Raw genomic sequence first — 22,661 nt, 5'->3', positions numbered from 1 at the left:
ACTTTATTTGGATCCTTGGGTGCCTCTGGAATGACTGTGTGAAATGAGTGGCTACTTAAGCCTGGTTCACACGGCAAGATAATTAAGCCGATATTAGACCCAATCTTCCTCTTCCAACAATCTTAAAGACGCACCAACTATCGTGATGATGCTAAAGATAATGTTAGCAGATATTCCTGCCATGTGTGGTGTGTTAACCTGTTTTGCCTCACTGGCAACAACTGTTGCAGAAGTGTATCACTGTCATTTTCTACTCACAATAAAAAATCTCAAAGGTAATAATGTAACTTTTTCCACTTATAAAAAAAAAAAAATAAAAATCTTGGTATAAACGGGTTAACAGCACTCTGATCTGCTCGGAAGGATGTCAGGACCACTCAGACCCCAAATCAGGGATATTCAACATGTTGGATTGTCTTGGCCCGATATCGCAGCATGTGTGGTGTCCCCTGACCACAAACGAGCACACAACCTGCTGAATGTGAATTACAGGCAATCAGAAAGTGAGGTGACGGACGCACAGAGCGAAATCTAAAATTAAAATGGCTGTTACCAGAAAGTCCAATGGTCTCCACTCCTTTAAAGATCACCTTTTCTTTTTCTTTTTGTATCATTTTTTCCTCTGTTGTAAATAGTCCACAAACTATCTCCTTTTGTTTATTCTGAAGTCATGTTTAATCGTTCAAGATTTTTCCAGATTTCTTGTCTGAACTGGGAATGTTCCTGTGTGAAATCTGTTCATGTGTGGTGTGTTGTCTTCACCATCTGGCTGCACAACACACACTGGACAACCAAAACTGTTAGATCTATGATTTTTTTTTATCTCCGTGTGTGGTCTCTCAGGTTTTGGAAACCTACAGATAATTTTAAAATCTTGCTATGTGAACCAGGCTTTAGATGCGTAGTATCACTTGCACTGTGAGGAAGCATAAGCTTGTTCTTAAACTGTTGGACTATTTTTTCACACAGTTGTTCACACAGTGGTGATCCTTGCTCCATCTTTACTTGTGAATGGCTAAGCCTTTTGGGGATGCTCCTTTTATACCCAATCATGAAACTCACCTGTTTCCAATTAACCTGTTCACCTGTGGAATGTTCCAAACAGGTGTTCATTGAGCATTCATCAACTTTCCCAGTCTTTTGTTGCCCCTGTTCCAGCTTTTTTGAAATATGTTGCAGGCATCCATTTCAAATTGAGCAAATATTTGCACAAAAACAAAAAAGTCTATCAGTTTGAACATTAAATATCTTGTCTGTGTGGTGTATCCAATTGAATATAGGTTGAAGAGGATTTGCAAATCATTGTATTCTGTTTTTATTTACATTTCACACAATGCCCCGACTTCAATGGAATTGGGGTTGTACATTCCTACTTGAGAACTTGTTTCTTCTGTCTGCTCAGTTTTTCCAACCATGTTTTCTGCCACATCTGCCTCTGAGGCCTCATTTTCTCTCTGCCTTCTTTTGTGCTCATCTGTTTCTTTTAGAATTCTGCAACACACTTTTTTCTTACTCAAAATGATCCTCTTGTGTCTGCCATTATTTCCTTTGTTCTGCACTAATTCCTGGGTTTTTCTGTTGAGTTGTTGTAGCTATATTCTTCCAGGAACACCTTTTTTTCTGAGGGCAACAGCTGAAGGCTTTTGTTTTCCCATGGTTACTGAGTGGTATGCTTCACTTCAGACCTGCAGCACACAAGAAAATCACTTTTATTCACATCTGTGTATGTGAAAGCTCTAAAGGCCAAGTACACTTCCTTAAATACAAACAACATTCCATCCAATTGCTGGTTCTGCTTGACATACACAAAAATGTGATGCACAGCAATCTAGACATAAGAGAGAAAGGCTGGAATTGTTCATTAATAAATGCACTCTTTGAACCAAATAGTAGTGCCTTGCTCAACATGGCAGAGTTTCCAGCAGGTTCTTCAACAGCTGGAATGCTACACAGTAAAATCACCAGTGTGAAATTAACACTGACAGTAAACATATGGCCCCACTCTGGCCAGAGTAGGACCATATGTACAGTGGCAGCGTTAATTTAACACTGTCAGTGTTGGTTTTACAATGGTAAATTTACTGTGTACAGATGGTGACCTACACAAAGTGTGATATACAGGTCTGTATATTACTATAACTACTATAATTACTATATACTATAAATATTACTATAAACAGATATGCTGCAGGATGACAATACTGCGTGAACATTTACATCTTATTACACTCTGTACTATTTTGAAGAAAAAAATTTACATGAAACAGCTCTGTTGGCAAAATTAATAACTGTAAACAGAAATATCATATTCTTTAATACCTGATCTCTGCAGAGATAGGTATAGATAGGTAAATGGAGTGTCTGTAAAGCAAATATCCAAACTAATGGCGCTAGACCGCTAACCAGTATATATGGCCATTATAAAAGAAACAGGAAATTTCATGAAGGGTGGCCAACACCTGTGTTCCTACCCCCACAATTATTCATACATTCATCTTCCGTGCCTCCTTAGTCCAATCACAGGGGGCTGGACCCTATTCCAACAGTCATGGGGCATGAGGTGTGATGCAAATTACTGGTTGAAATAAAAGGATTAATAAATGGAATAGTTTTGACTGCGCTGAATGTTTGGTCTCCAAAGTAAAGGTCAAACAAGGTCGACATCCATTGGATTCTAGGACATGTGACATATGTTACCCAGTAACATGGTAACTAAGCATGACAGATGGTGCAAACTTTTCTTTTTAGAACCCTATTAACCCAAACAATAATTTGCATCATTTTTTTTTTTTTTACTGAAATTGGAATGACTAACGTTTGACCCCTATACAAGCTAAACTGACCTTTGTCACCATTTTTGTTGTTTTTACCCTATTACTACAGAACATTCAGTCATAGACAGTCCAAATATACCTTTTTGGAATTATATGATCAGACAAATAATATGGTACAGTTTTCAACATGTTTGGAGCATTTTTTTTTACCTCTATGTAATTCTTCATTGACCCCCCTCCCCCATGTGGCCACAGCTTCCACCCTGGGATGGCTGTACTACATTTTTTTGTGTTGGCCATGGTACACTGAGGCTGGATTGTAAGTGTTGTTTTATTATCTCAAGTGGCACTGAAAACCTGCTTGGCCCATGGACTAAGTCCTTGCTTGAACACCAGCATTACAAATCCAAAAGCAAATATTTCTCAAGTTCCATAACTGGTCGACAATGTAAATCTTTCCTTCTGTGTTCTAGTGCACAGAGATCCAAAATGCCAGTTTCTAATTTCCTTTCAAAAAAAAAAATAAATAAAGTGGACACAATTGGCATTGAAAGGGTCTGACTCTTTAAACTGAGCACTGAAAGGGAATCTGGAGAGCTTTCATATCCGCCAGGTGGGAGTGTATTCCTTCAGTATGTTGATGATTTCACGAGAACAGGCATGTAAAACACACAAATTGGAATTGTTGAAACATTTAGCAGAAAACGCTCACAGCCGCTTTCGTTTCATATCCCCCCTCCAGCCACAAGGTGTCAGTAATCCACCTTAACGCTCGGTGTCAGTCTCCTAAAAAGACAGACGAGTGGTTTCCCGTTAGCTTCAGAAGCTGCAGCTCGTTAGCTGGAAACCTTGAAAAATCTTCTTGGGACTGATTAAACGTCACTGTAAGTCTTTAATATATTTCGTAAAGCGCTATACGGCCGCACAAATTGACAATAAACTGGAAGAAAACGAAAAGACGAACTTAGAACAAAAAGTCCCAACAGCTGAGGTTTTTTTTGTTTTGTTTTTAAAAACAGCGGCTTACTTCTGTTAATGAAGAAAAACATAAAACATCGCAGGGTTTACAAGAAGAGAAGAAATAAGTAAAAGTGCTGGATGCTGTTTTCAAGACTGACGTTCGCTGAAACACAACAGGTTTGTTTACTTAAACTTTATTTTAGACAAACTGCGACACATCAAACGTTGTATGGCTTAGAAACGGTGGCACGAACAAAAGACAGGAGGCAGAACTGGAGAAGCTGCGATTGTGTTTGGGAGTGACGAGGACGGGTGGGAGGAATAAACACAGAGGGACAGCTCAGGTGGGACAGTTAAAGTCAGACAGGTGAGATTGAGATGGTTTGGACATAGGGTACATAGGGAGAAGGATGCTAAGGATGGAGCCACCAGACAGAAGGTTTGTGGATGTGCTGAGGGAGGACATGCAGGTCTTAGTGTGACATGAAGATGCAGAGGACAGTAAGATGCAAATGATTGAGCTGCCGTGGTGACTCCTAATGAAAGCAGTCAAAGAAGTAGTAGTTTACATCAGAGCTATTTAACACAAACTGTGTTTCACTCAGTCATCTTCAGTCGCTTACTCCAATTAAGGGTCATGGGGGGCTGGAGCCTGTCCCAGCAGTCATAGGTCGTGAGGCGGGTTACACTCTGGACAGGATGACAGTCTGTCACATGGACACATATAAACATAAAAACATTTACACCTATGGAGAATTTAAAGTTTCAAATTCACCTAACCTGCATGTCTTTGGATGTGGGAAGAAACCGAAGCACCTGGAGAGAACCCACACAAATGTGGAGAGAACATACAAACTCCACACAGAAAGGCCACATGTGGGAATCGATCCCATGACCTTCTTGCTGTGAGGCAACAGTGCTAACCACTAAGTCACTGTACTACCCAAACTGTGTCTCATGATGGCAAAATCAAGGATTGTTCAGCTACACTGAATTTTTACAAAGCCACAATTTAAGAGCTCATTTTTGTCTCATATGTGGCTTTGCTCTTTTCTCTGCCCCAGACCATGGAGCATCTCTACATCTTTAGTTGGACTGCAGTCAACCACTGCTTCTGGTGGTTGAATCGCCCCTACTGCATATAGTCACATCTGTATTATTATTATTTTTTGCTTTATTTTGAAGAGATTTACAGTCAGCCATTCTAACACTTGCACTCTAACAGGTGCACCCCATGTTCAAAATACATCCAATAAGTGTAAACCAGCTTGGACAAACTAAGCTACAAAGAATAAATACATACCTTGCAACGCAACTGCATACCGCTGATTTAAAGTGGCACAAGCAGTCACAGAGCATATCATCCTGCTGTCTGAGGCTGCTTCAGAGTCCCTTGTCCACACCACAACTGTTGAGATTAGTAGAGAAGCTTGAATCTTCGACTGGACTGGGTTGCTTGACGCAAGGACGTTTAGCTTCAAATCGCAGAAGTTTCCTCAGCTAAAATTCTTGCTCTGGAAGTCTGACTTCTGTCTGACTCTTGTAGAGAAGAATAAAACAGAAGCCAACAAAAGCTGGAGTTTTAAACCTAACCAGACCCCTCCTACTGAGAGGCAGACTGCTATAGGCTAGTGACTAAACAATAGCTCTAATTAGCAACTATTGTGCTAGGTGTTAGCACACCTAATGACAGGACAGCTGTCCCTCTAATGATGGGATGGATGCCTTTCTGATGGCTCCCTTGATGACGTGAATGACTCATTACCATGAACAAAAGACTGAAACTCTAAAAAAGTGTCTCCCATGTTTACAGTGGGATACTCAGGTCAAAGGAGTTTCAGTCTCAGTGCATGTGAACGCGGGCATTGACTCACATGCTCGGTTATTCCACCAGCTGATCACTGATCCACAACGTGAATTCTTCCTTCCAGAACAGCTCTTTATATCATAATTTTTGATTCATCTGCCTGTTGCCACATGTACAGAAGGACTGGATTGTCATTACTATACTCAGATTGTTATATTTAATACGAAATAATAAGCGCACGGAGCAGCTCCTACTGCCGCTGATGCTGCATTAAAGTACCGTTGGAAATTACACAACTTTTTCGTTGTTTCAAATTCAGCAGTTGCTTGTGGCAAAATAATTAATTCTATCCACACAAAAGATTAATTCTGGCCTCTGTAATGTGCCTGAGCCCATTGAAGCTGCCCCCCCACACAGATAAAAAAATCCAAGCAAGCAGGCTGAGTTTGCCCTGTTATTTCCGACGGTACTTGAACGCAGCAGCAGCCTCAGCGTTCACAAACCGGCTTCTGCACAGTGTGAAAATGTTCAGCTGCTACAACGAAGTCAAATTAAACAATAACGTTACAAAAACTACACAAATGATTAAAAAACGTCAAGAACGACAGCAAAACGAAACACAGACGAACTGAGGTTTTCGTTGCCCTTTGTTCAAATTTTTCAACAGTTTAAAAATCCTGACGATCTGAGCTTCGTTCCTGCCTGCTGCAGGAATGAAGCTGCGCTAAGGTTAAACGATGCCAACGACAGTCAACGAAAGTCCAGATTTCTTGTTTCGTCAGGGCTTCGTCACCCTTCGTTAAGTGCCGTGTGACTGGGCCATAAGTCACAAACATTTCAGAAAGCTGCGCTGCTCATGTCCACAGACTGCATCCCTCAAGTCTTATGGTCAGCCCCCTCAGTGCAGGAGGCGTGGTCAGCCTGCTGTGTTTGAGTCAAACACAGGGAACAGCGAACCAACCTTTTGACGCAAGCGACCGCATTATTCCACCCACAAACATTTAAAGCATAAACGAAATTGGTTAATTTTTCAATTTTCTTCCAAAATACGAACCTAAAAGCGAAAGTGCACCAATCCACTGTTGAATCACTGTCACCAGATGAGATCAGTGTGATTATTCGATTTTAGATGGACAACACCACCAATTTATGACAAAGTTGAGGCTTTATATGAATTGGTGCTGAGATGGCCGCTGAATAGCAACACTGTGTGCAGTGATTTCAAATTTGTTCAGAGTGAGGCTTCATGAGATGACATTATTTGTACAGACAAAATATTGAAGGTGGTGTGACTTGGCACATCACGCAACATAAAAACAAACAGAAATATGTACAACACTAATATGTTAGTTATATGAAAGGGAAAACAGATGGGATCTTTAATCTGGATTTTAATCTGGATTTGAATGACTCCAGAGAATCATACTCTTATTTCAGCAGGCAAATTGTTCCACAGAACAGGTGTATGGCAAGAGAAAGCTCTGTGGCCTGCTCATGTTTCTAAACTTTGGAACACACAGTAGCCCTGAACACATGCAGAACGGGGACCAGTACATAGCCTAAGGTTTAATTAGATCAGCCAGATAGGGAAGTGCTAGTCCATGAAGGATTTGCTATGATAATAACAGAACCTTAAAGCTGTATGGCCTTTCAAATAAAAAAAAAACCAAACTGACAAAATTTAGTTTCTACTGAAATCAAAGCCTTATAAGTTTATTTTTGAAACATTGCAAAATTACAGCTCATTTTAATGAAGAGAACATATTTCCCTATGGGGAGTTTCATAACTAATATTTTATTTTTATTTGAATTCAGATTCAAGAGGAAGTGCGTGTGCAAATGCATGAGGTCTTGAAATGACCAGAAATGGCCTTTGACGTTGCATAATGCATGTACATGGGACATGCACGTTAACATCAGTAAGATGTCATGTAAATCACTTCAGAGGTGTTATCTGGTTTCAAAAACTGCATTTTTTTTTTATTTGGAAGTGTTTATTTTGCTAACTTAAAAAAATATGATAAACATATTAGATTTATACAGAAATACGCTGTTTTGGACTGTTTTCTGCCGTCTTGGTTTATTTTGTTTGGAACTGATGTCACTGTGCCTCTCTACTCTGATTGGCTGTCGCCACGTGCTCCCCAGCATTCCTTGCACAAACGGGGGAAGCCTCCACATGATCTATGACGTTGCTGTAGTCACTATCATAGACTGTATGGGTCTCTACCAAATGTAGTTCAAGTCCATGTTTTTGTTTAAAATTTTTCCCTTCAGGGGAAATATTGTTTTTTTTCCGGACAGCATGCATTTTGATCTTATTGGCAATGCCATATTATGAATGCCCTGTTTAAAGGCTAATAAATAAAATTATAGTGCTGCCGAAGAAAATTCTTTTATGACTTCAATCTTAAAAACATCCAACCTCCCTGGGTCATTCCGTATGATATCATCAGGTGCCTCCCAGGTCACCGACTCGGATTCTCATGATTTTTTTTTTTTTTTTTTTGCAAGTACCTACATATGTTTGATGAACACATGCAAAATATTTCTGCTTAATTCCAAGTAGGGATGGTATCGAGAACCGGTTCCTTTTGGGTATCATTAAGAAATGATTCGATCATCGATGATTGATTAGTAACCTTTTTACTTAACGATTCCCTTATTGGTCCTTCAGAGTGGCCGTTGTTTTTGGGGGTGTTTGTCAGGAAAATGATAATTTCTCTACATTGATTACAGACCCTGCAGCAGGTCTGTAATCAACTTTTCTGCAGCACGGCTTTGCTTTGAACTTTGAACCAATTGAATCAATGATCTTAATTTTTCCGCGCTAAAACCCAAAAGAGCATATATCTGTGAGTAATATTTACCTTTTTTATGTTAAACCGACCTGTTATGGTCTTCTAAAACAGTGCGATAGATGTATTTCATAACTTGAAAACGGGGCCGATGCTAACGCGTTAGCATGTCTATGGCTTTTTCAATGTTAAAGTTAGCGTTAAGCTGTTCACATCTCAGCACGTTTGTGTGCATTTGTTTTCTGTATAATAATTAATGACTCAGCATTCGTTGTCGTAAAAGAGTCAAATTGTAATTTTTTTTAATTTATTTTATTCATATATTAATAATAATAGCAACAACAATAATAGTAATAATAACTCATAATAACTAATAATGCTACAATACAATTTTAGAGAAAGAGACAAAAAGAACCCGATGAAACAAAACAGAACAGAAAAGATAAAACCAACTAACAATGAAAATAAATAAATACATATAGAAATAAATAAATGTTTCCTGTGAACACCTAGTGACTCTTCCACCTCCACTTCATCCCTGTCTTATTTAAGTTTAATGACAATTTGTTTCAGTCAAACCATATTTTCAATTTGTTAATTTCTTAAAATGTAACAGTGTGATTTCGTCCACAACTATCTGCCAAGACTGCTGCATCCTAGTAAGGGCAGAATACTACTGGAGTGAATTTGAATAAGGAAAGTTGTTTTTTTTTCTCACCAAAATGGATGCTGCACTCACTGCAATTTATTGTCTGGAACAGTCCCAGATTGCATTTCAGAGCTTCTAGAATTCCAAAATTTCCGTGCAGGTGGTGTTGGTAGGGTAATTTTGGGTTTCAGATTTTTTTTTGTTTTGTTTTTCACCACTTTAATCCCTGAATATGTCAATTGTGAGTCACTTTTGTGAGGATTAAAGTCACTAACTGGGACTCCTGTCTTGTTGCAAGAAAGAAACGATAATCGTCATCCGTTCTGTTCGCACAGCTCCAAACGCTGCGCTGCTCTCTGCCGAGTCAAGTTAGAACGATAGAGTCCAGTCGGAATTAATAACGCTGTTTAAATCAAATGACACCTCTTTCCACCTGTTGTAATACAAACAAATCAAAAATTTTTTCCTCCCAAAATGATACGTCCTGCGCTGACGTGCAGCATCCGACTGAGCTCAGCTCAGAGGTATGGAGAGCCATGCCATTAATATCTGAAAGGAAATTCTTTTGACAAAAACTACAGATTTTATTTATTTTTATTTATGTCCAGAGATCAAGGATCCAGTGACCAATTTAAAATGTTGTTGACATAGAAAACCTGTAAAGCCTACTTTTAGTACACGGAAAATTCACAAGAGGTATCGCTAAGGGAATCGGTAAGGAATCGGATTGATAAGCGGAATCGATAATGGCATCGATATCGATAAAATCTTATCAATACCCATCTCTAATTCCAAGTAGTTTTTTTTAGATATAATTTTTTTTTTTTTTTATAAGGGTACCCACAATCCTATTTTACACTCGTGAATGCATTTTGGGCTTTCTTTCATTTTTAAAAGGCATTATCTCAGATAAAAAATGCAGATATAAAGCTCAAATTTGGAATACACCCTATTTGAGCACCCCAGATACAGTAGTAAATTTCAAAAATGGGATACAGAGCTAATTTTTCATTCTGTAGCATCACAAAAATGGCATTGTCCATTCTCGCAAAAAATTCGAAAATATCAAAGAGCTGTACTAAAGAAGGGATTCAATGGATAATCTTCATATTGTAGAATACACATATCTGGCGTACTAGTTATATGTGTGTAAAACGTGGTCATAACTTGAAGGGATTTGAATTATTGACTCTTGAAAATCGAACATGATCGTAGAATGTCAAAAATAGGCCTCCGGTCTCTTTATGATTTGACCCTCTGGGCAAGTGCTCAGCCACTTCATAATTTTTTGTGGAGAGCATAAACAGTCTATGATTTTTATGGTAGCTTTATTGTAACAGTGATAGAAAGAATATCAAAAAAAGAAATCGAGAAAATTATATGAATGGAAAAAAATTTTTTAATTTGCATTGTATTTGACCCCCGAGCAAAACATGATTTATTACTTGGTGGCAGAACCATTGTTGGCAAGCACAGCAGTCAGACGTTTCTTGTAGTTGCTTACTAGGTTGGCACACACATCAGGAGTAATTTTAGTCCACTCTCTGCAGACCATCTCCAAATCATTGAGGATTTGAGACTGGCGTTTGGAAAATCAAAGCTTCAGCTCTCTCCATAGTTTTCTATAGGATTAAGGTCAGGAGCCTGGCTAGGCCATTCCATGACCTTGATATGCTTCTGATGGAGCCACTCCTTTGTTACCTTGGCTGTATGTTTTGGGTCGCTGTGCTGGAAGACCCATCCACAACTCATGTTTAGTGTCCTGGCGGAGGCAAGGAGGTTGTCACCCAAGATTTTGCAATACATGACCCCGTTCATCTTCCCGTCGATGCGGTGAAGTCGACCTGTCCCCTTAGAAGAGAAACACCCCCAAAGCAGAATGCTTCCACCGCTATGCTTGACGGTGGGGTGGGTGTTCTTGGGTTCATATTCAGCATTTCTCTTCCTCCAAACACTCGAATTGAATTGAGGTCAAAGAGCTCGATTTTGGTCTCATCTGACCAGAGCACTTTCTCCCAGTCTCTAATTTGTTCATTGGCAAACTTGAGGTGGGCCTGGACGTGAGCCTTCTTGAGCAGAGGGACCTTGCGTGCACTGCAGGATTTTAAACCATTGCATCTCAGTGTATTACCAGTGGTTTTATTAGTGACTGTGGTCCCAGCTGCTTTGAGATCATTAACCCTCTGGGGTCCGAGGGCATTTTTTTGGACAGTTCACTCGCCTGCCATAAATGTTTTATTATTGCTGTTAACAGCTCTCCCTGCATCCTACACTCAAGTTTTATGTCTTTTTTCAGGACAACCTGTGCTTTCAGAATATATATGTTTTTGTTGTGTTTTATAAGTGTAATAAAGGTTTACAATCAAAAATAGGCAAGGAAAAAATAAAGCGAAAAATTTTCCACACACATTGAAAGCAAGCTTTCGCTTACGTCTGCAACAATTTTTTTTTACTTCTAAGTGAAATACTCATTCCCTGCCCCTTAGAATTAGTTTTCTTTTCTAATGTAAAAGTAACATACAGTCCCCTAACAGATGCCCACTTCGTATCATTCTTCATTCAATCTGGCTCCCAGATATTTTATGGTATATATACACCAAAAGATGGCAACCTGGCCTACCTGTTCATAATGCCAGCCAGGTTTTAAAAGATGATGCAATACCCAAATGACCCCTCTCAACTGCCTGTGGCCAGGTTGAAAAGATGATGCAATACCCCAGTTGTTCACAAAATTGTGATCCTCGCCCCATCTTTGCTTGTAAATCGCTGAGCCATTTGGTGTTGCTCCTTCTATACCCAATCATGACACTCACCTGTTTAGAATTAACCTGTTCACCTGTGGAATGTTCCAAACAGGTGTTCTTTGAGCATTCATAAACTTTTCCAGTCTTTTGTTGCCCCGTCCCAACTTTTTTGAAATGTGTTGCAAGCATCCATTTCAAAATGAGCAAATATTTGCACAAATACAATCAAGTTTACCTGTCACAACCGAAGCTTGTGACAGGAGCGCACATTGCCGCTTGTCAGGCTGATGACAAGCCCTGTTGAATAGGAATGACGAGTTGGGCTAGAAGACTAGCGGCAGAAACCACTGATCTCTACAAAACAGAAACGTGTCACAGGACTGCTCATTTATAGAACAGTTTTCTGAAGAAAAATCCTTGCAAATTTTTTTTTACCTCAAAATTTCTGATTGCTGTAAAAAAAAAAAGTAATAGCAATAAATAAAAAGGTTCTTTAGAAACCTTTCTTCATCTGTAAATTAAAACCATCTGTTATTTCAGATTCAGATCATATGATTTAGATCATAAGGAACCTTCGACATTTATTTTTAGATAAATAAAATGTGTGGAAATTTGTACATTTTTTTTTTTAAGTCTGGTAGATTATTCATATCTCATTTCAACCAGAAAAACAGACACTGTAAATAAATACAAATGTTTATTATAAATGCAACAGGAGTTAATTTAAGAATGACTGAAGTGTGATTATAAAGTAGGATTTCTGTGACATAATATAATATCCTGTATTTTCTCTTCAAAATAATTCCTGAACAGTAAATAGTGAGTGGCTTCCATGTGGCTGGCCATGAAAAAGTGTAGCCATAGTGTCAATTGCTGTATGGTTCTTTTTGCTAATCATGTCAGAGTAGTAGCCCTGCTTTGTAGCTAATAAGGCATGCAGGTTTAATTAATTAAAGTACCATTAATTAATAGTACTTGTACAAGTACCAGAACTCCTCACCCCACACTGTCCTGCACGTTCTCTTCGGTCCTCCAACACCCATCTTCTTGTAATTCCTAGGACTCGATCCCGCACCATAGGAGGCCATGCCTTCTTTCACGCAGCCCCTCGTCTGTGGAATGCCCTGCCTCCTCATCTGAGGGTGCCACAAACCATTGAATATTTTATAAAGGGCCTTAAAACATTTCTTTTTACCTAATGATTTAATTGACATCTTGAATTTTTACTTCCCCTATTGTTCTAGTGATTGTTTTAATAATCTGCCTACTTTTTGTTTGTTTTTATCAGTCTTTCCTTTTAATTGCTGCAGCACTTTGAGATTTTTTGAAAATGTAAAGTGCATTATAAACAAAATTTATTATTATTGTTATTATTATTATTATTATTATTATTATTATTATTAAGTAAGTAAGTCAGCCCCCTGTACGCCCTGAGGCCCATTGGTGCTAGTGCTTATCTCCAGGTTCCCCTTTTCTACTTTTTTTACTAATAGCCCAATTTCATAGCCTTAAGAGTGTGCATATCATGAATGCTTGGTCTTGTTGGATTTGTGAGAATCTACAGAATCTACTGGTACCTTGTTTCCCATGTAACAATAAGAAATATACTCAAAACCTGGATTAATCTTTTTTTAGCCACATAGCACTACTATTATTCTGAACACTACTGTCAGTCTTTGTTTTTCACTGAGTGGATGGAGAAAATATTGGTTCAAAACAGTAATTACATGATTCTGGCAGCTACTTACCTTTTGAGGAATTAAAATTCAATTTTCAGTACATTCGCACTCAGTATGATAAAGTTGTTAAAAGTATTCCAAGATCAAGCTCGATCTCAGGAAGCTTGAAAGTCCAGAAGTAAGAAGTCACTTCTGCCAGACTCTTTCTGCTGCTCTCTAGAACATCAGTCTCACTGAAGACGTTCCTGATAACAATTGGACAGATCTGAAAATGACACTCTGCACAGAAGAAATTAAAATGAACTTCCCCGAAAGACACCACCAGGATTGGTTTGAAGACATCAAAAACAAACAAACAAACAAAAAATCCTGAAGCTGATCAGCACTAAAAACAAAGCTTGTATTGCTTGGGGAAAATATAAGAAATCCAAGGCCAAAGAAGACCTCTTCAAACAACTAAAATTGAAACTTGGGGCCCAACTGCAGAAACCAGCAATGGCAGGCTAAGGCCTGAGGAAGTTCCGGGCTATGCACATTGACATAAACTCTGCACCACCTGGTCCCAGTCAGGATAGCTCCCACTTTTCTGAAGGCTGCCACAACCACACTGTCCTTAAAGATGACTATGCCATCAGCCAGTGGTGGAGATAACATTTTCACAAACTTCTGCGCAGGCCATCAGGGGCTTCTTTTGGATGTACAGATGATTAACCGACTTTTCCACAGCAGCTATGGAGGGCCAAGCGCTCTACCCTGGCAGAGTTCAATGTGTCTGTTAACCAGATGCATAACAACAAGGCACCTGATGCTGACGCTGTCTTCACAGAAATTTACAAGTACAGCAAATCAGTCCTTCAACAGCGTCCTGCTGATCTGGGAAACACAAACTGTCCCTGTTGAGTTCAAAGATGAGATCATTGTTACCATCTTCAGAAAGGGCGACCAAGCCATGTGTAATAACTACCGGAGAATCTTCCTTTTGTCAGCTGCTGGGAAGATCCTCTCACATAGCCTCCTGAATTGCCTCACAACCCTGGCTGAAACTGCCTTCCCCAATTCACAAAGCATCTTTCGTCCCAATAGAGGTACCGGCATGGTCTTTGCAGCTTCTGGAAAAGGAACGTGAACAGCAGAAACCAGTATACGAGGTCTGTTAGAAAAGTATCCAACCTTTTTATTTTTTTCAAAAACCTGATGGATTTGAATCACGTGTGCTTGCATGAGCCAATCTTGAACCTTCGTGCACATGCGTGATTTTTTTCACGCCTGTGAGCAAGCACTTGGTGACAGTGGGAAGGAAAAACTCCCTTTTAACAGGAAGAAACCTCCAGCAGAACCAGGCTCAGGGAGGGGCCGTCTTCTGCTGGGACTGGTTGGGGCTGAGGGGAGAGAGTCAGGAAAAAGACATGCTGTGGAAGAGAGCAGAGATCAATCACTAATGATTAAATGCAGAGTGGTGCATACAGAGCAAAAAGAGAAAGAAACACTCAGTGCATCATGGGAACCCCCCAGCAGTTTAAGTCTATAGCAGCATAACTAAGGGATGGTTCAGGGTCACCTGATCCAGCCCTAACTATAAGCTTTAGCAAAAAGGAAAGTTTTAAGCCTAATCTTAAAAGTAGAGAGGGTGTCTGTCTCCCTGATCTGAATTGGGAGCTGGAATAACAGACCTCGTACCTCAGCTTTTTCGACCTTGAGAAAGCCATTGTTGTCCCCATCACTTTAACGACCTGATCTCCATGACGGCAGGCAAGGCTGTGTATGCTTCCACAAAACCCTTTCTGATCCCTTTCCTATTGACTCTGGTGTGAAGCACGGATGTGTTTTCACACCAACTCTTTTCTCAATGTACCTTACAGATTTCCTGATGACAGTTACGATCTGGTTTTGTTGATTTAGTAGCTGCTTGTTCAACCTCCAGGGTCTCAAAGCCAAGCACAAGACTTCCACAACCGCCATCATTGAGCTCCAGTTGCCGATAACAATACTGCCCCTACCATGCCTGAGGGTCTCCAAGAAATCATGGACTCTTTTACGCAAGCATATGAAACATCTGATTTCTTTCTGTCAACATCAAGAAAACCAAAACACTAGCATTCTTCCCCCCAATGTTCCATAAATACCACTCACCATCTTCATGCAGAAGCAGCGGAACGTGTCCCTTAATTTCAGTATCTCTGAAGCATCCAGAATTTTGTAATCTAAAGCCCACTTGAATGATGCCCTTATGGCCATCAGTGGTGATGACGATTGAATACCACTAGCTGAGGTGGCTTGGTCACCTGCAGAGGATGCCTAATGACCAACTCCTAACACAAATCTTCTCCAAAATGACGGAAGGCTACAGGAAATCAGGAGTCTCCGAAACCACTTCAAGGACTGCATGAAATGAACCCCAACAGTGTGTGACATCGACCCCAATGATTGGCAAAAGATAGAGGTGGACCAGAAGCACTGAAGGGCTGCTTATCCATCAAGGCTGAAATGGACAAAGTAGTACATACAGAAGACAAGACACATCAACGGAAACGCCAGGAACAGCAGAGACAACCCCACACCACCACCATCACTATCCCATGTTTCTACTGCCCCACGTCTTTTTTTCTCCCACTTTGATCTATCAAGCATCTCAGATACAGGCACCCTCTGTGATTTAATCATGGAATCTCCTTTACTTCAAGGTTCAAGAGATAGTTAGCAAGGTTTTTCTTTTCTTAGCTCTCTATACAGCCTGGAACTTTGAATGATATTCTGAGGACCCTCAGATATGAGACTGGCAACACCATTACAATCCCCAGCAACTTTCAGGGTCTGATTGCAGAAGAACTCCCACATTCCATTCAGAATGTTTGGCTCTATGTGGTCATATCAGGGAATGGCTTAATTTTCTTAGTTCCTTTGTCTCTTTGGAGGATCCTTGGGTACTACTGGTTGACTTTCTGTGAAATGAATGGTTGCTTATTGACACTCAGCTGAGGAGTACCACTTGGACTGTGAGGTAACATCAGCTACAACACTAAGGCCACATGGTGCACTTCCCTGAATATGATCTGGAGTGCACGTGCCTCAGTGTTGAGGACTTCAGCAACAGGAAAAGATCAAGAACACGCCCACATATCACCTAAATGGCTCCTTTTTAGAGTGGTGATGGAGTGATGGTTTGTCTTGTTGTACCTACACATGGTCCCAGGTCTGACTTGAATTCCTCAGTACAATAACATGCTGAGGTCAGGTCACTCACACAAACACCAACACACTGCTTTATCTTAATTAAAATGAATGTTGTTCATAATTTATTTGTTTAAATTTTTCCTTGCAGAGATGCAGCGGCTGTTAGTGAGTAAAGATGATGTTCCCCCTAACCAGCAGGAATGGAATCAGAGTCTGGCCCCAAAGGACTCAGAGCTTCCAAACATTAAAGAGGAGCAGGGGGAACTCTGGGTAAGTCAGGAAGGGAAGCAGCGTTATGGGCCGGATAAGGCTAATGCCACTAATTTCCCTTTCACTGTTGTCTCTTTGAAGAGTGAAGATGAAGGAAAACCACAGTCATCACAGCTGCATCAAAGTCAAAGAGAAGAGAGCAATGAAGTGGAGCTTCACTCCAACAACTCAACTGAACCCAGAACACTGAAAATAGAAGCTCATGGAGAGGACTGTGGAGGGTCACAACCAGCCAGAGAGTCAGATTTACAACCAGATACTGATGGTAAGAGTTCTGACACTTAGACTGATGACACATGGAGTTAATGTAACGCACAAATTTCAAAGATTGTAAAGGTGTAAACTCAATGTAACAAAGCTTGAAAATTAATGGAAGAATTATTATCAAAGGCTTGTATATTGTATATCCTTGTGAATTTTTATCATGCATTTATTGACAAACTGCAGATCCTCTGCCTGTCTTTGTGCTTTAAAAATTCAACCATTTGTGGATACTGCTTTTGAACTCAATCATGATTACAATCACTTGTTGACATCACCTGTTTTGTTTTGAACAGTTTGGTTTTGTTGTTGTTGTTTTTTACCTCTTGTGAAACAAGGATGTTGTAGTCCAGAAATGAAGCAGTGGATGTACGAGGTCTGTGAGAAAAGTATCAGACTTTTTTATTTTTTTCAAAACCATATGGATTTGAATCACGTGTGATTGCATCAGACAAGCTTGAACCTTCGTGCGCATGCGTGAGTTTTTTCACGCCTGTCGGTTGCGTCATTCGCCTGTGAGCAGGCTTTGTGTGAGCAGGCTTTGTCTGAACAATTTGGAGCTTTGTTATATCAGTTTTTTTCCAGAAACTGTGAGAGACCTCCAGGTGGACACCGTTCAGAAAATTAATATGGCTTTCAGGGACGATTTTATGGGGATTATACAGATTAAGGAGTGTTACTGCCACTTTAAGGACGGCCCACAACTGCTGAGAGCGCTCCCAGCGCCGATCGACATGCTCAAACAACGAGATCATTTCCAACGTGAAGGCTTTGTTGATCCGGGACCTCGTCTGACTTTCACAAAAAGGCAGGAGACGTGGACATCAGCACTTTTTCGGCACATTCCACTGTTACAGGAGTTTTTTTCATGGAAAGAAAAGCGGAGGGACGCGCCACGGAGCCGTTCATTACACGGCACAAAACCACCTCCGTGTTGGTCTCACAGGAGGGCTTTCAGGTGGATTTCAGATGGATTCCGGTTGCTTTTCAGTCGTGGGATTATCCGATTGTGATTGTGCATGAGCTGGACATGCCCGAACATGTCCTGGAAGGTTTCATCACGGCGTTGCTTTGCGCCATGCGGCTCCACCGTGACGCGCGGAACTCCTCCGCACGTCTGTCTTAATGTGCTGAGAAAGTGCTGATGTCAAAATGATGTCCACGTCTTTTCACAATTCCTGTGCTAGTCAGACGACACACCGGATCAAGACAGCGTCCAGTTTAGAAATGAACGGCACATTCCACTGTTACAGGAGTTTTTTTTTCATGGAAAGAGGAGCGGAAAAAAATAAAAAAGTCCGATACTTTTCTCACAGACCTTGTATACAGTAAAACTCGCAGAAAATGGATTCAGGTGGACCAGCGAAGACTGACTATCGTTTAGGTCCGTTATAATCGAAATCCGTTATATTTATAAAATGGACAAAATCTGCTATATGTATAAAATGGGCAAAATCCATTGTGCGTAAAACTGAGAAAATCTTTATGTATGTAACAGATTACTGTAGTTACTGTCAGGAGGCGCTGAACGATCTGCGGGGAATTCTCAGCACCAATTATGCTTACGTATTTCCTTGATTAAACACCTGGCCTTGAATCGAGGCCTGCCTCATTTCATGGCCAGGTCAAAACTTTGTCAGAAAAAATTACCGCCTGACTTAAGTAGGCGCCAGACATTATGTGCATTAAAAAGATTACATTTGGTCGAGCCACTCTTTTTAAGTCCACTGTGTAGTGGTACCTTAAAATCCTAAAGCCTGATTTATGCTTCTGCAACTCCGTAACTCTGGCTATGCAATAACGTCGACGTGCACGTGACCCTTTTAAAATTCTTAGTCACATTGGTTGGCGTCTTATTGCAATTTACCTCAGGAACAGTGGCTTTTTCTGGATTAATTAGCCCTTCAATGAGCTCCACTTCTTTATACAATCATCAACCTCTATGAATTGCCGGTCATTTGAGTGTCTTTTTCTAACTCAGTGTTGTCAAGTTGGTCATATTAGTGGACTTTTCTGCCAAACATATTTGATCCATGATTGAAATGTAATCAGCAGCCACACTGAAAAAACATTTAAAATACAAGGAGAGAGGAAAGAGTGAAAATGTAAAAGCGACAAATCACAGCCTTTTGCAGTTTCCGTCATTTAGCAGATGCACGGGTTCGCAGCCATGCAGAGGGCTCTGATCTAAAGCAGCTGTCTTTGGTTTGCCACACCCAGGGATATGTGTGAAACTTAACACTATGTTACAGTGCAGGCAGCAAACAGAATTTTGTTAATCACCTGCCTTGTTTAGGTGCTGGTGTCGCAGACCAAATGGTCCACCCTAAAAATCGGTCCAACCCGCCTTCACTGCGCATCTGAAAAACCTCTGCAGGTAGCAGGACTGCCATTGTGGGGTGCATCAGCGCTGACCTGGAGGCTGAGTCCAACAGTGTGGTGGACAGGTTTGTAGAGTGGTGTGGACTCAACCACCTGCAGCTCAACATATCTAATACAAAGTAGCTGGTGGTGGACTTCGGAAGGTGAAAGACCCGTCCAAACCCAGTTGCCATTAATGGAACTGAGTTGGACATTGTGGACTACTACAAGTACCTGGGTGTCCACATAGACAACAAACTGGACTAGATTGTAAACACAGATACTGTGTACAAGAACGGTCAGAGCCAACTGTACTTCCTCAGAAGGCTCAGATCTTTCAGTGAATACAGAAATATGTTGCAGATGTTTTGTCACTCAGTGGTCTCCAACGTTTCCTTTGACGCTGCAGTGTGCTGGGGCAGCAGGCTGAAAGCAGCTGACATGAACAAACTCAACAGCTCATCAGGAGGGTTGGCTCTGTCCTGGGGGTGGAACTGGAGTCTGTGATGGAGGTGTCAGAGAGGAGGATGTTGAGAAAACTGCTCACCACCCATCACAACACCTTCCAGCCCCTGCATGCCACACTGATGTCCTGTCAGAACACCTTCAGCAAAAGACTGAGGCCACCGAGGTGCTCCACACAGTGCCACAGGAGGTCCTTCCTACCTATGGCAATCAGACTGCAGAATGAATACATAATGATCAGAGTTGTTCAGTTACTCAGAGCTATGTTGTTTGAAAAGAGGGGTCATTTGATTTAAAATGGTGATTTGCTTTGAAGTTATTAATTCTGACCGAAATCTATCTTTTCAGCTTTACTCGGCAGAGAGATGCACAGCATTTTGAGCTGTGCAGTTAATCCAAAAAAAACAAAAAAAAAAACAGAGGATATTTTTATTATTTCCTTTACGTGATGGACAACTTTAGCTTACCCACCAGCGAAGCGGGTCCAGCTCATTCCAGAGAACCATCACGTAAAACTCCGGTGTAGAATGGAGAACAATTTTCGTTTCTTGCCTGCAACAAGACAAGAGTCCCAGTTAGTCACTCTAATCTGATACACACCCTCAAAAACAATGGCTGCTACTGCGTAATGTGAACTGAAGGACCGATAAGGGAATTGTTAAGCAAAAAGGCTGTTGATCTTGGTGGATTGAATCATTTCTTATCGATTCTCAACAGGAACCAGTTTTCGATACCCAGTCCTAGTTCCATCAGTACAATAACTTAGTGTAGTCAAGTCACACTCTCCACTCTGCAGCTTTATCTTTATTTTAATGAAATTGTGGTATTTCATTAATTCTTTGCAGACATGCAGCAGTTGTTGCTGATTAAAGACGAAATCCTCCCTGAACAGCAGGAGTGGAATCTGAGTGTTGACCAGGAGGACATTAAAGAGGAACAAGAGAAACTTTGGATAAGTCAGCAGAGACAGTACCTTCACCAGCTGGAGGAGGCTGATATTACGGAGTTCCCTTTCACTGCTGTCCCAGTGAAGACTGAAAACGATAATGAAAAATCACAATCATCACAGGTTCATCAAAGCCAAAGTGATGAGAGCTCTGAGGCTGAGACTGCAGCCAGCAGCTCAAGTGTACACAGAACACTGACAGCACAATCTGATGGAGAGGACTGTGGAAGACCACAACATGATGCAAATGCTCCTTTTCAACCAGATGCCAGTGGTAGGAGTTCAGACAGTTCTGAAACTGAAACTGATGACAGTTGTGAATGGAAGCAGATCAGAGAGCTGAAAAAAAGCGATTCTGTTACTCATAACAGGGGCAATGTTGCTAAAACACCATTTCATTTCAATGAAAGTGGTAAACCACGTGGTCACACAAACTACTCAAAGCAAAACACAGGAAAGCAGGCAAGTGAAAAGCCATTTAACTGTTCTGAGTGTGGTAAACGATTTGTACAAAAGAGCAGTCTGATCAGACACATGAGAATTCATTCAGGACAGAAACCATTTATCTGTCCTGAGTGTGGTAAAGGATGTGGACAGAAGCGTGATTTGAACACACACATGAGAATTCACACAGGAGAGAAACCATTTGGCTGTTCAGAGTGCGGTAAAAGATTTAGACATAAAAACAACCTGATCACACACATGAGAATTCATACAGGCGAGAAACCATTTGGCTGTTCTGAGTGTGGTAAAAGATACGGACAGAAGTGCGATTTGAATATGCATATGAGAATTCATACAGGACAGAAACCATTCAGCTGTTGTGAGTGCGGTAAAAGATTTGGTCAAAAGAGCAATCTCATCACACACACAAGAATTCATACGGGAGAGAAACCATTTGGCTGTTCTGAGTGTGGTAAAAGTTTTAGACAAAAAATTGTTCTGATCAGACACATGGTAATTCATACAGGCCAGAAACCATCTGGCTCTTAGATGGTTTCTGGCCTTTCCTCGAGGCGAATATACAAGGCCTGAATTTTTGCTTTGTTTTTTGATGTCCTAATAAAAATCTAAGATGTAAAGGGTCAAGGGGGCAAACATTTTTTCACAGCACTGTATGTAAAAACCTCTATTATGTGTATGGATGGATATTGATAAGATTTTATCTATATCGATGCCGTTATCGATTCCACTTATCAGTCCGATTCTTTATCGATTCCTTTCATCAATACCTCCTGTGAATTTTCTGTGTATTAAAAGTAGGCTTTACAGGTTTTCTATGTCAACAACATTTGTTGAGTCTTAAAGTAAATTAAAATGAAATTGGTCACTGTATCCTCGATCTCTGGACATAAATAGAAATAAAATCTGTTGTTTTTGTCAAAAGCATTTCCTTTCAGGTATAAATGAGACATCAAGATCAGTGTAATTCATAAAGAACAGAGGATATCTCATTTTGGGAGAAAAAAAAAAGTTTTGATCAGTTGGAGTTTGTTTGGAAAGAAGTGTCATTTGATTTAAAATGATTTGCTTTGAAGTTATTAATTCCAACTGAAATCTATCTTTCTAGCTGTACTCAGCAGAGAGCCGGTTTTCAGTACACATTCCTAAGTATGTGTCTTTGTGCTTACTTATTGTTGTTGTTGATTTTCCATGTTAGAAGAATAGAATAGCCTTTATTGTCATTGTACAGGGGGATTGGGGGTACAACAAAATTAGGGGTGTCCTGCAGAGCTACTGTACACCACAAAAAAAGAAAAAGATATCTTACATACC

General features: G+C 40.4%; 1 protein-coding gene across 1 annotated transcript in view; it reads left to right on the top strand.

Annotated features, from left to right (window-relative positions):
* The window catches only part of LOC117513406 (zinc finger protein 84-like), a 48,050-nt gene extending 26,157 nt beyond the window's left edge, over window positions 1-21,893 (top strand). Inside the window, exons 5-7 of the mRNA XM_034173591.1 lie at window positions 16,706-16,852; window positions 16,934-17,117; window positions 20,785-21,893. Of these exons, the coding sequence (XP_034029482.1) occupies window positions 16,706-16,852; window positions 16,934-17,117; window positions 20,785-21,878 (1,425 nt within the window). The 3' untranslated portion in view covers window positions 21,879-21,893. The remainder of the gene's footprint in view (window positions 1-16,705; window positions 16,853-16,933; window positions 17,118-20,784) is intronic.
* Window positions 21,894-22,661: the final 768 nt, after the last annotated feature.

Source organism: Thalassophryne amazonica, chromosome 7 (assembly GCF_902500255.1).
Source record: "Thalassophryne amazonica chromosome 7, fThaAma1.1, whole genome shotgun sequence".
NCBI lineage: Eukaryota > Metazoa > Chordata > Actinopteri > Batrachoidiformes > Batrachoididae > Thalassophryne > Thalassophryne amazonica.
The sequence above is the reverse complement of the archived record's forward strand: the minus strand, read 5'-3'. Positions and strand labels throughout refer to the sequence as shown.